This window comes from Ursus americanus, chromosome 29 (genome assembly GCF_024610735.1).
Source record: "Ursus americanus isolate L20-20 chromosome 29, mUrsAme1.1.p, whole genome shotgun sequence".
NCBI classification, from domain to species: domain Eukaryota; kingdom Metazoa; phylum Chordata; class Mammalia; order Carnivora; family Ursidae; genus Ursus; species Ursus americanus.
In genome coordinates this window covers 32843951-32858029 of record NC_142155.1, presented here as the reverse complement: position 1 = coordinate 32858029, position 14079 = coordinate 32843951, and the positions used below count along the sequence as shown (strand labels likewise).

At 47.5% G+C, this 14079-nt stretch overlaps 1 protein-coding gene across 1 annotated transcript in view; it reads left to right on the top strand.

Moving 5' to 3' along the window:
* Positions 1-13889: 13889 nt before the first annotated feature.
* Positions 13890-14079, top strand: part of TTBK1 (tau tubulin kinase 1) — a 35062-nt gene continuing 34872 nt past the window's right edge. The window contains exon 1 of the mRNA XM_087857110.1: positions 13890-14037. Within this exon, the coding sequence (XP_087713236.1) occupies positions 13930-14037 (108 nt within the window). The 5' untranslated portion in view covers positions 13890-13929. The remainder of the gene's footprint in view (positions 14038-14079) is intronic.

The following is a 14079-nucleotide window of genomic DNA, read 5'->3' as shown; positions in this document are numbered from 1 at the left end:
AAACTGATTCATTGTTTTTAATATGTTTTTAAAGTCTCTTATCTCCAGCTTCGAGGATACATTTTTTGGAAACATTTGTGTGAGACACTCAGTGGGCACTAGAGGAATCACAAAAAGGAGGAAAGTCTGAGACTTTACGACTCGGGTCTGGGGAAGGGCCAGCGTTGGCTCAAGGACAGAGGTCAATGTAATGCCGAGCAGCGCTGTACAAAAGTGTTGAGCAATTCGAAGAAAGCAGAAATCAAGCAGCTGGAGGATCCAGTTTATCCTCACGCTCCTGCCGGTTAATACCCAGAGCGAACAAACACCTGCTTCTTCAACAAGGAATAGCAAGGACCACATTTGCCATTTGCCCTCCCATGTTTTGTCTTCATTTGTTTTTCAAACGTGATACTGCTTCCTCAGATATGTTGTAGAGAAAGCAGGACTGAGGATCTCTGCCCTAATATATACTATATCCACCTTACCTGAGGACGTTCCAAGTCCCCTCCCTCCCTTCCTCCCTTCCTTCCTTCCTTCCTTCCTTCCTTCCTTCCTTCCTTCCTTCCTTCCTTCCAGCTCTCTGCCCAGTGTGGGGCTTGAACTCACGACCTTGAGATTAAGAGTCACATGCTCTGCCCACTGAGCCAGCCAGGTGCCCCTGACTCATTTCTTCACCATCCCAGGTGCTAGGATGATTTCTTATGATGGAGATTTTGTGCAAGGAGGGAGCTCTTCAATGTCAGGAATTTGTAGAGGCCAGAACGGGGAGTTCAGCCTTAGCGCTCAAGTTTAGATTTTTTTGGTGAATAATTATTAAGGTAAATAACTTATTACAAAATATATCAAATATGAGTAAAGTTTGGAGAATGGTAGATCCTATATCCTTGTAGTCACTGCTCAGGGTTATCAGATCTTAAAATTTTGTTATATCTATTTCAGATCTATCTATACATTATATCATAATACCTATTATAAATATTATCTGTTATTTTTATAATAGGCATGTATGTATATAAAATCTATCTATAATAGATATCTATGTTTCCAACGGATATCATATCTAAAATAGATATAATATATATTACTTATATGTAATTGTCTTTTTTTTTTTTTTAAGATTTTATTTATTTATTTGACAGAGAGAGACAGCCAGCGAGAGAGGGAACACAAGCAGGGGGAGTGGGAGAGGAAGAAGCAGGCTTCCAGCGGAGAAGCCTGATGTGGGGCTTGATCCCAGAACGCCGGGATCACGCCCTGAGCCGAAGGCAGACACTTAATGACTGCACCACCCAGGCGCCCCTATATATAATTGTCTATACACATGTATACACTAGATCAAACTTGTTGGTTATATTTGTATTTTTCAGATCTTCTATATCTTGACTTTTTTCCACCATTTATCAATTACTGAGGTAATTTTGTTGAAATCTCCCTTGGACAGTGGATTTAAAATTTTTTCCTTGTGATTTTACCTATTTTTACTTTGTATTCTGAGACTATTATTAGGTGAGTGCAAGTTTAGAATTTTTATATGTTCTTGGTGGTATACTTTTTGTCTTCATGATGTGACCCACTTTTTCCCCAATAATTCTTTTGGACTTACGTGTTTTTACATCTTCAGTTTTAACCTTTTTTGTAGTCCAGTGTGTCTCTCTTAAGCAGCTTATACCTGCATTTTTACAAAGCCGATGTTCTGTTTATCAATGAATTTCTTCCATTTATATTTATTGTGATTATTAACATATTTGGATTTTTTCCTATTATCCTTTTTTGTGCTTTATATTTACCATGTTTTCCTTGCTCTTTCTGCTGTTTGTCATGCTTTTTTTTTTTTCCTGTGATTTAAAAAAATTTCTTTTGGCATTGCATTAGTTTTAGGTGTACAACATAATGACTTGATATGAGTATGTACTGTGAAATGATCACCACCATAAGTTTAGTTAACATTCATTCATCACCACATAGTTACAAATATTTTTTTCTTGTGATGAGAACTTTTACGATCTACTCTCTTAGCATTTTTCAAATATACAATGCAGTATTATTAACTAAAGTCACCATCTGTACTTTACATCCCCGGGACTTCCTTATCTTATAACTGGAAGCTTGTACCTTTTGACCACCTTCGTCCACTTTGTTCAATGTCTCCTCCTCCCTTGACTCTGGTAACCCCCAATCTGTTCTCTGTATCTATGAGTTTGTTTTTGCTGTTTTTTCTTAAGATTGAACATAGCCATTCTAACAAGCACAAGGTGACATATCATTCTGGGTTTTTAAAGATTTTTTTAAAAGATTTTTTTCTTTAAAGTAATCTCTACACCCAGCATGGGGCTCAAACCTACAACCCTGAGATCAAGAGTTTCACACTCTACTGACTGAACCAGCCAAATATTGTATTTTTAAGTAATCTCTACCCCCAATCCGGGGCTCAAACTTTCACCCTGAGATCAAGAGTTTCATGCTCCACCGACTGAGCCAGCCAGGCGCCCCTATCACTGTGGTTTTGATTTGCATTTCCCTAGTGGTTAGTGATGTTGAGCACCTTTTCATGTTCCTGTTGACCATTTGTATGTCTTCTTTGGAAAAATATCTCTTCAGGTCCTTTGCCTATCTTTAATTGGATTATTTGGGGGTGTGGGTGTGTGCTATTGAGTTATAGGAGTTCTCTATGTATTTTGGATATTAAGCCCTTATCAGATATATGGTTTACAAGTATTTTTTCCCATTCCATAGGTTGTCTTTTCATTTTTCTGATTTGGGGGGTGGGGGTTGGGTTTGTTTGTTTGTTTGTTTGTTTGTTTGTTTGTTTTTGGCTGTGCAGAAGCTTTTTTTTTTTTTAAGAATTTATTTATTTATTTGACAGAGAGAGAGACAGCCAGCGAGAGCGGGAACACAAGCAGAGGGAGTGGGAGAGGAAGAAGCAGGCTCCCAGCAGAGGAACCTGATGTGGGGCTCGATCCCAGAACGCTGGGATCATGCCCTGAGCCGAAGGCAGATGCTTAACGACTGAGCCACCCAGGTGCCCCCGTGCAGAAGCTTTTTATTTTGATGTAGTCCCACTTGTTTAGTTATTCTTGTTGTTGCCTCTACTTTACATGTCATATTAAAAAAATCATTACCAGGGGCGCCTGGGTGGCTCAGTCGTTAAGCGTCTGCCTTCGGCTCAGGGCATGATCCCGGTGTTCTGGGATCCAACCCTGCATCAGGCTCCTCCACTGAGAGGCTGCTTCTTCCTATTCCCTCTGCCTGTGTTCCCTCTCTCGCTGGCTGTCTCTCTCTCTGTCAAATAAAGAAATAAAATATTAAAAAAAAAAATAATTGCCAATAACCATGCAAAGGAGCTTTTTCCCTATGTTTTCTTCTAGGAGTTTATGGCTTCAGGTCTGACATTTAAATCTTTAATCCAATTAGAGGAGCACCTGGGTGGCTCATTCGGTTAAACATCTGACTCTTGGTTTCGGCTCAGGCCATGATGTCAGGGTCATGGGATCGAGCCCCACATCAGGCTCCGTGCACAGCACAGAGTCTGCTTGAGATTCTCTCTCTCCCTCTGCCCCTCCCCCTGCTTGTGTGTGCACACACACTCTCTCTCTCAAATAAATAAATCTTTAAAAAAATAAAATAAAAAAGAGGGACGCCTGGGCTCCCTGCTCAGTGGGGAGCCTGCTTCTCCCTCTGGCTACCACTCCCCCTGCTCGTGCTCTCTCTCTCTGATAAAGAAATAAATCAAATCTTAAAAAAAGAAAGAAAGAAAACTAAAAAAAGTTTAATCCAATTCGAGTTAATTTTTGTGAGTGTATAAAATAGGGATTTAGCTTCATTCTTTTACATGTGAATATCCAGTTTTCTCAGCACCATTTATTGAAGAGACCGTCTTTTCAAAATTTTTGTAATTGAAGAGTAGTTGTCCCACAATGTTCCATTAGTGTCGGGTGTACCACATAGTGACTGGACAAGTCTAGATGTATGCTCACCACAAGTGTAGCTCCCCTCTGTCACCATACAATGCTATTATAGCACTTTTGACTACATTCCCTATGCTCTTCCTTTCAGCCCCATGACTTATTCCATAACTAGAATCCTGTATCTCCCACTCCCCTTCACCGATCCTGTCCATCCTCCTACTGCCTTCCCCTCTCAACAACCATGTTTGTTCGCTGTATTTAGGAGTCTGTTTCTCTTTTATTGTTGTTGTTTGTTTTAGATTCCACATACAAATGAAATCATACAGTATTTGTCTTTCTCTGTCTGACTTATTTCACTTAGCATAACGCCCTCTGGGTCCATCCATGTTGTCACGAGTGGCAAGATCTCATTCTTCGTTGTGGCTGAGTAATATTCCACTGTCTCTATACACCACATCTCCTTTATCCATTCATGTATCAATCAATGGACACTTAGGTTGCTTCTATGTCATGGCTATTGTGAATATTGCTGCAGTGAACTACAAGGGTGCTTATATCTTTTTAAATTAGTGTTCTCATTTTCTTCAGGAAAATACCCAGAAGTGGAATTACTGGGTCATATGGTACTTCTATTTTTAGTTTTTTTTTTTTAAGATTTTATTTATTTACTTATTTTAGAGAAGGGGTAGTGCACAAGCAAAGGGAGGAGCAGAGAGGAAGGGGATGGGAGGGGAAAGAGTCTCAAGCCGACTCCGAGCTTAGCTTGGAGCCAGACGTGGGGCTTGTGTTCACGACCCAGAGATTACGACCTGAGCTGAAACCAAGTGTCAGACACTTAACTGACTGAGCCACCCAGGTGCCCCATTAGGGGTTTTTTGTATTTTTTTTTTAAGATTTTATTTATTTATTTATTTATTTATTTATTTATTTATTTATTTGACAGAGAGAGAGAGAGACAGCCAGCGAGACAGGGAACACAAGCAGGGGGAGTGGGAGAGGAAGAAGCAGGCTCCCAGTGGAGGAGCCTGATGCGGGGCTCGATCCCAGGACCCTGAGATCACGCCCTTAGCCAAAGGCAGATGCTTAACGACTGAGCCACCCAGGCATCCCGGTTTTTTGTATTTTTTAAAAGATTTTTTCCCCCAAGTTTTTATTTAAATTCCAGTTAGTTAACATACAGTGTAATATTAGTTTCCGGTGTACACTTTAGTGATTCAACACTTCATACATCACCCGATGCTCATCACAAGTGCCCTCCTTAATTGCCACTCCTACTCCACCCATCCCCCCACCCCATCCCCTCTGCTAACCATCATTCTTTTCTCTATAGTTGAGTCTGTTTCTTTCTTTCTCTTCCTTTCTTTCTCTCTCTTCCTTCTTCCTTCCTTCCTTCCTTCCTTCCTTCCTTCCTTCCTTCCTTCCTTCTTTCCTTCCTTCCTTCCTTCCTTGTTCGTTCTTTCTTTCTTTCTTTCTTTCTTTCTTTCTTTCTTTCTTTCTTTTCTTTTTCTTTTTAAAAAAGATTTTACTTATTTATTTGTTAGAGAGAGAGTGAGCGCAAGCAGGGGGAGCGCCAGGCAGAGATTAGAAGCAGGCTCCCTGCCGAGCAAGGAGCCGCATGCAGAATTCAATCCCAGGACTCTGGGATCGTGACCTGAGCTGAAGGTTATGTTTAACCCACTGAGCCGCTGAGTAACTTATTTCTCTTAGCATAATACTCTCTAGCTCCGTCCACATTGTTGCAGTTGGCAAGATTTCATCCTTTTTAAACATTTTATTCTTAAGTAATCTCTAGTGGGGCTGGAACTTAACAACCCTGAGATCAAGAGTCTGCCCACTGTACCGTCTGAACTAGCCAGGTGCCCCTATTTTTAGTTTTTTGAGGAACCTCCATACTGTTTTCCACAGTGGTTGCACTAATTTACCTCCCCACCAACAGTGCTTGAGGGTTCCCTTTTCTCCACATCCTGTGCAACACTTCTTATTTTTTGTCTTTGTGATACTGGCCGTTCTGAGATATAAGGTGATATCTCACTGTGGTTTTGATTTGCATTTCCCTGATGATCAGTGATGTTAGGTATCTTTTCATGTGTCTGGTGGCCATCTGTATGGAAGAAATTGTCTTTTCTTCACTGAGTATTCTTGGCTCCCTTGTCAAATATTAGTTGGCCATATATGCATGGGTTTATTTTTGTGCTCTCAATTCTGTTCCGTTGGTTATGTGTCTGTTTTTATGCCAGTACCATACTGTTTTGATACTCTAGCTTTGAAATCAGAAGGTGTGATGCTTTCCACTTCATTCTTCCTCAGGATTGCTTTAGTTATTCAGGGTGTTTTTAGTTCTATATAAATTTTAGGATTGTCGGGGCACCTGGGTGGCTCAGTTGGTTAAATGACTGCCTTCAGCTCAGGTCATGACCCCAGAGTCCTGGGATCGAGTCCTGCATCGGACTCCCTGCTCTGCAGGGGAGCCTCCTTCTCCCTCTCCCTCTGCCTGCCACTCCCCCTGCTTGTGCTCTCTCTCTCTGTCAAATAAATAAAATCTTTTTAAAAAATTAGGATTTTTTTTCTACTTCTGTAAAAAAGTGTCATTGGAATCTCGATAGGGATTTCATTGAATCTATAGATGGCTTGGGGTAATATGGTACATTTTCATTATCTATTGGCCATTTGTATGTCTTTTTTTGGAAAAAATGTCAGTTTAGATCCTCTGCCTATTTTTAAAGTGGACTGTTCTTTTTTTTTCCTGTTGAATTGGATGAGTTCTTTATATATTTCAGATATTAACCCTTTATCAGATAAATGATTTGCAAGCATTTTCTCCCATTCCATAGATTACCTTCTCATTTTACTGATGGTTTCCTTTGCTGTCGAGCCTCCCATGTTTAACAAGCAAAAAACTGGGCAGGGTATATGAAACAATGATGCTTGGAACACTGGCCATCAGGCATCGTGGGACAGGGATCCCCGAAATCCGAAAACAGCCAGGTGAGCTTTCGTTTGCTCCTGCAACATGCCTGCAGGTTTTCCAGGCTTCTGGGGAGAGGAACCCAGGCTAAGCCCAGCTGTCTCCTGGAGCTGAGGAGGCAGAGTGGGGCGTCCACGGAGGCCAAGGCAGCTGGTGTGTGGAACAGAGCACAGGACGGAAGAGAGAGCTTGGGAGTCTCCAGCGTGATCTCTGTGACAGTCGGCTTAGGACTGATCAGCACATGTGTGTGAGGAAACTCGCTGAAGCAGGAAAACAACCACCTGAAAGCAGCAAAGCGAACAATCTCCAGAGCTCACACGGCAATGGAAAAAGTGCCCGTTCCCTCCAGCCGATGTGGGAAAACCTCATAGTTCATGGGGCATGAGGTAGATTTTGCTGAAGCTTGTTGCCTCATTGGTGGGGAAAATGATCTGGAGACTAGAAGCTACCTAGGTCCCGCCTAATAAAGCTTAACAAGTAAGCCTTAATGGATCAAACTCTTTCTGAGTAAATTAGTTGCATTCTAGAACAAAGCTTAAGAATATTTACTAAAACACAAAAATATTGTATACAAACAAAACCACAAACCCGACAAAGTAAAATTGACACTATTTGGCATCCAATAAAAAAATTAGGGTATGGAAAGAAGCAGAAAAATATGACCCAGAGTGAGAAGAAAGATCAATTGAAAGTGGCCTAGAAATTATTCAGATAATAAAATTTGTAAGCAAGTACATGAACATAGTTATTATGAGTATTCCACATGCTTAAGAAGTTAGAAGAAAAATCAAACCTGAAAGATTTTTGAAAGACCCGGACTGTGGGGTGCCTGGGTGGCTCACTCGGTTAAGCATGGGATTCTTGGTTTCAGCTCAGATCATGATCTCACAGTCGGAAGATCCAGCCCCACGTTGGGCTCCGCGCTCAGTGTGGATTTGGCTTGTGATTCTCTCTTTCTTCCCCTGCCCCTCCCCCAATTCGTGCACACACTCTCTCTCTCAAAAATAAATAAATCTTAAAAAAAAAAAAGATCCAGATTAAATTTCTAGAGATATAAACTAGAATGAAAAATATATTGGATGGGATTAATACCAGCTCAGATGCTGCAAAAGATAAAATTAATGAACTGCTAAAATTAATTAGCAGTAGAAACTATGCAAAACAAAACACGGTGAGAAAAAAAGATTGGGGGAGAAAGGAACAAAGCATCGGTGAGCTGTGGAAAACTTCAAGTGGGTAATTGGAGTCTCTGAAGGAAAGGGAAGGCGGAAAAAATATTTGAGAAAATAACGGCTGAGATTTTTCCAAACTTGATGACAGCTATAATATCACAGATCCAAGGGCTCAACAAACCCCAAGCACAAGAAGCATGAAAAAAACTACGTCAAGTCACATCATAACCAAATAGCTTTAAAACTGTGATAAAGAGAAAATCCTAAAGTAGCCAGAAGAATAACAGATATTACATACAGAGAAACAAAATAAGGATAATTGCCAATTTCTCATCAAAAACAATGCGAGCTAGAGCGACGTTTTTATAGCACTGGGGACAAAATTGTCATCCTAGAATCCTAACTCAATACTCGGATCAGACTGTGTTCTTCAGTGATTTCCTGTCTGAAGGTCCAGTGCCCGTGACATTGACTCTGAGATGGAGGAGATCATGCAAGGAGTTGATCGGGAAGTATTCCGAAGATGAACGTCTGCGGAGGAGAGAAGAAAGCAGGGTTGGGCAGAGCTTTGATGCAGCCTCGATAGAAGCTCAGCTGACCGTATCAGGAGTTTTGAAAATGGATGTCCCTTCAGAAATGTCCCGAGTTGGGGTGAGGGGGCCAGGCCTTTGTCCTCGCAAGCGGATCATCGGTTTGCTATGGGTTGAGCCAGAAAGGGTGCTTGATTTGGAATGAGGCAGCATCCTTGGCCAGGGGCAATTTCCAGAGAGGGAGTCGGTTGAGAGCACTCAGACTTCAGCACCCCAGGCAGCCGAAGGAATGAGTACCTAGATTCTGGAGGGGGGTCTGGACGGCTCACAACACTATCCACCACACCTCCAAAAGCGCAGTGGAGATAATCCAGTCTTCTCAAGCATGGCGTGCAGGGCCCTAGTGATCTTGTGCATGCCCACCCCAGCTCACCTCATGCCCCCTTCTCAGCTTGGAAGTCTCTCCCACCCTCTGCCCTGGCCCTACTTGTCTGCTGCCAAACTCCTACTCCTTCAAATTACGGTGGAACGCACCTCCTCTGAGTGGTCTTGCTGACTCAGTGGTCCTTCCTCCCAGCATCATGGTTAGGAGCATGGACTCTGAAGCCAGAGTTTGAATCCTAGCTCTGCCACCTGCTAGCTGTGTAACCTAAATAAATTACTCAATCTCTCTGCCTCTCAGTTTCCTCCTCTATAAAATCGGTGTCACGTTAGTACTGCTGCATCGTACGGTTGTTATGAGGATTGAATGAGTTAATATGGGTAAAGTTAGAACAGTGTGTGGCAAGAGTAAATGGTGCCGTTTGTCGTTGTTAATGGAGGCGTCAGTATGCATTTGTTGAAGGCACAAAGGATGAGAGAGACGAAGTACAAAGTATGTTCAGAGAATGTTGAGTAATCAAATTTGTCAAAAGGGTGGTAATAACCTCTATATGGTATTATTACCATGTTGGGAAGAATTTTTAATGTCACAGTAAAGAGTGTGCATCGTGGGACGCCTGGGTGGCTCAGCTGGTTAAGTGTCTGCCTTTGGCTCAGGTCATTATCCCAGGGTCCTGGGATGGAGCCCCGCATCAGGGTCCCTGCTCAGTGGGGAAGCCTGCTTCTCCTTCTCCCACTCCCCCTGCTTGTGTTCCCTCTCTCGCTGTGTGTGTCTCTCTCTGTCAAATATATATATATATATATATATATATATATATATATATATTTTTTTTTTTTTTAAGAGTGCATCTTTGGGTGCCCGGGTGGCTCAATTGGTTAGGCATCTGCCTTTGGCTCAGGTCATGACCTCCAGATCCTGGGATCAAGCCCCATGTCAGGCTCCCTGCTCGGTGGGGAGTCTGCCTCTCCCTCTGCCCCTCCCCCTGCTCCTGTGCTCTCTCTTTCTCTCTCAAATAAATAAATAAAATCTTAAAAAAAATAAAAAGAGTGCATCTTATTTGTAAGCAGTAAGAAACAATGACAGAATTAGCCAACAAATGGGAGGAAGGGCCAAAGACACAGAGGAACAGGTTGAGCCAGGAGGTAAGGCATATGTGTGGCGAGGTGAGTTCTAGGCGAGGGATGTGTGAGAAGAAATGGGGTCGGGGACTATGGGAGGATGGGTACAGGTGAAGGGAAAGGAGTTTAGAAGAAAGTAGTATGAACACATGGAAGGTGCAGTGGGACAATCATTTGAGGCTGAGGGACAGGCAGCGAGTGACAGGGACTTGCTGGGAGGGGAGAAGATAAGGGATGCTCAAGACAGATGAGGTTTGTGGGGACAGGTAAGGAGGGATGGGGCCCTCCCGGGGTAGGGGTTGACAGTCAAGTGAATCGCTGAAGCCAGAGCTGGAGCGGGACCATCTGAAGGAGAACCCCACGGCTGCAGGCCGTGAAGAGCTGGAGCGGGACCATCTGAAGGAGAACCCCACGGCTGCAGGCGTAGAGAGAGGAGCGGAGTGGAATGTGATGTCAGAGAAAGGGCGGTGATGTAAGAGCCGGGCGGTGGGGCGGTGATGTCAGGGCTGGTGCTGATGCTGGCGGCGCAGTGCATTGTGGGCAGCTCCCCGCTCCGCCGCTGCCTCCGCCGTCGCCCGAGGAGGATCGGGGCCGGGCCGGGCGGGCATGATCCCGGGCGGGAGGCCGCCGCCGCCGCCGCCGCCGCCCGAGGGAGCGGGCCGCCCCGCGCCGCACTGAGCCGCCCCCGCCCCCGCCCCGCCCCGGCCCCGGGGGATGCGCCGCCCCGAGCCGCTGCCTCCGCCGCCGCAGCCGCAGCCGCAGCGGGCACAGAGCAGGTGAGGCGGGGCGGGGCCGGCGGCGGGCCGGCGGGGTCGGGGCGGGGGCTCCCCTGCGGGCTCCGCGGGCCTCGGGCCCGGCTCGCCTCCCAGCGCAGCCTTCCCCATCTCCCCCTCCCTGGGCCGAGTCCGCCCGAGCCGGGACGCCCGCCGCTGGCCTACACAGCCTGGGCCGCATCCCGAGGCCTGGAACGGCTCCCTGCCCCCCCCAGCACACACACCCGCCCTCGCCAGCCGGCCCCCCAAGGCCTCTGCCCCTCCCTTCTCACCTCTGCCCCCGTCCCCGAGGCTTCACCCTGCTGTCACCCTGACAGGCCCTTCCCGGCTGCCTCCATAACCCCTCTCCCTCTCCTCACTCCCTCCCGTCCCTCCAGTAGCTGCCGCACCTACTTCCTCACCCCTTCAGCAGTGCCCAGAAGCCCCTCCCCGGGACCTGCCGCTTCCTCACCTGTCGTCAGGATCGCTCATCACCTGCTTCTGCCTTACCCAACCCCCTCCCTGGATCCTGTCACCCCCCCATCCCCTCCCTTCCCTTCTGCCTCCTTCTACATCTCTTTTCACCTGTTCCCACTACCCCTCACCGGCTCCTTCAGCTCTCGGTACCTGCGCTCCCAGACTCCCACGGACACCTGGCTCACACCGCGCCTAGTTCCCCATCAACACCTCTACTCACACACCGTGATGAGCTCCCTCCTTTGCTCTGTCCCCCTCCCTGTCTCCCTGCTCCCCGCCACACACACACACACACACACACACGCACACGCACACGCACACACACACGCACTGGCCCCACACTGTCTGACAGATATTCATAAAAACCTCTTCCACAAGCCCCCTCGCATGACACACCCATGCCTCCACATACCCAAAGGGTCCTGAGGGGGCAGTAATGGGGCAGCCAAGTTCCTTGTGGCCTGTCATCCAACCTAGTCTAAGCTGAGTGCAGTCCTCAGAGGCAGAGAGTAGATGGTGGACAGGAAGAGGCAGGGAACCCCCATTTAGCCTCCTGCTGCCACTCTCCCTTTTCCCACCCCACCTGTTCCTTCTAGGCTTGCCCGTCTCGAAACTGGTTGCTGCACCCCAATTTTTCTCTTCAACCTATAGAATCCGCTATCACAGGGTTGGAAGGCCCACCAGAGGTCACCAACTGCTCAAGGCTCTCTCCCTACTGGTTCAATGGCTTCTTCGGTCTTGTCCTCAACCTATTTCCACCTTTATTCCAGAACCTCCCACCCCCTACCTCTCCCTTTATCCTGCCATTGCCCTCACTGCCCTCTGAATTCCTGATGCCCCCTATGTCCCTTTGGCAGAAGGAGGGCAGCCGCCTCTTTGACATCCCCACAGTTCTGATGCTCTGAAGTTGGATGGGTTGGAGGAAAAGAGTCAGCTGAGTCACTTGAAGAAAAGACAAGAGTGACAGTGTCCCTGTGTATGAAGGTCTCTTCTCCACATGTCCCTCATGGCACACCATGACCTGTTGCAGGTTGTTTCTATGCCTTTACTATCCCACACTGCTCCCTGTATCAGGATGGCTAGACACAGGAGCCTGGGGGAACTACCCCCGTCCCAAGGAAAGACAGGTTTATGGAGTTTCCACCCCATCGATAGATACCTTAGTCACTTTCCTCCTCCCCACCTCGTCCCCTGCTGGAGTAACTGCCGTCCAGCTGTGACTCTCCAGGGTCACTGTGAGGGCAGAGCTGTGTGCTTATCCAAAGTGCAGTGGGAAAGAAGAGAAGGGAAGATCCTGGTTCCAATCCTGTATGGGGTTGACAGAAATCTCAAAAAGTGTCCCCCTGCCTACACACGTGCACATCACAGACAGACACAAAAACACACGTAAGCACACGCAGACAGATGGACAGGCGCAGACACACAGACACACCAGACACACCGACATATACACATTCTCAGGGAAGGGCACGTGCAGATACACATACAGACACATACACGTGCACACACATTTACTTCCCCGGATAACACTGGCGGGCTGTCCCAAGCCTCGCACTCAGGACATTGTCCTTGAGAGTCAACTTCCACCTCTATGCCAGTGCGACAGGGGCTGTCCTCCTCCTGCTGTCCCGGAGCAGACAGAAGGGTGTGGTCAGAGCTCTCGGCACACGCCCACCCCGGACCTGCTGCTCCCCACCATTCCTCCTGCCTCCTGTTAGACTCACCCCACTCCCTGTTGTCCCCAACCACCACTCCCCCCACCCAGTTCGGCCTGTCTCTCTCCCTTGGAGCGGCTGCAGGGCTGCGGTCCCTCTAGAATCCATGTGCTGAGTCCATCACCTTATGTCCACCCCATGGCTCCCATCCTTGCTTCTGGACCCCACGGCTGTCAGTGAGCTGGGCTCACCCCGACAATGGTGTGTGCCTCACACAGCTGCGTCCTCCTCACTCAGCTCCAACCCCAAGGGGCTGCGTGGAGCTCATTTTCTTGATTACCCCGCCTCCCGTGGTTGATTAGCGGGTCTGCATCACTCTCGAGTGGGCCTCCCATGGGTCACCCCTCGGTCAGCAGGTCTCCCCTTTTAGTAAGCCTCAGATACACAGCTCCGTGGGCATTCGGTGGCACATCTGCATAGGAATGTGTGGGTGCCGTGGGGCCTCAGATCGAGTCACTCAGATGGGTCCTTCTCGGCCCAGGTGACCCCTACACAAGCATGGGTCCTAGATTAGTACCCCCACTCCTGGTTAGCAAGTCTCCTCCACATTAGCATCTCTCTCTTTGGGAGACGCTGTCCCCATAGCCTGTTCACACAGCATTTTCCTCCCCTTTTCCAACATGTGTGTCCTGTTGCTGGGTTTCACACCCCCAGTTTGTAGTTTGTGTCTCCCTTCCCGCGGATAGTATTCCTGTCTTCCCTTCTGACCTCCACCTGGGTGTTTACACAGTGCTTCCCCCAGGAACCCCTGCAGCATCTGCCCAGCGGGCCTGGGGAAGGATGCCTGCCAGGAGAATGGCGCTCCCCTCCTCCATTTCTGCGAGCCGGTCCCGGGTCCGTTGCCTGCCCCCCTCACAGCCCCTCCCCGCTCCCCCAGGTAGATGGCCCCCCCAGGGCAGGCCCTGCGGACACCCCTCCCTCCGGCTGGCAGATGCAGTGCCTAGCGGCCGCTCTTAAGGACGAAACCAACATGAGTGGGGGAGGGGAGCAGGCCGACATACTGCCGGCCAACTACGTGGTCAAGGATCGCTGGAAGGTGGTGAGTGACCCGGCGGGGCCAAGGGAGGGGTGGGGAGAGGAG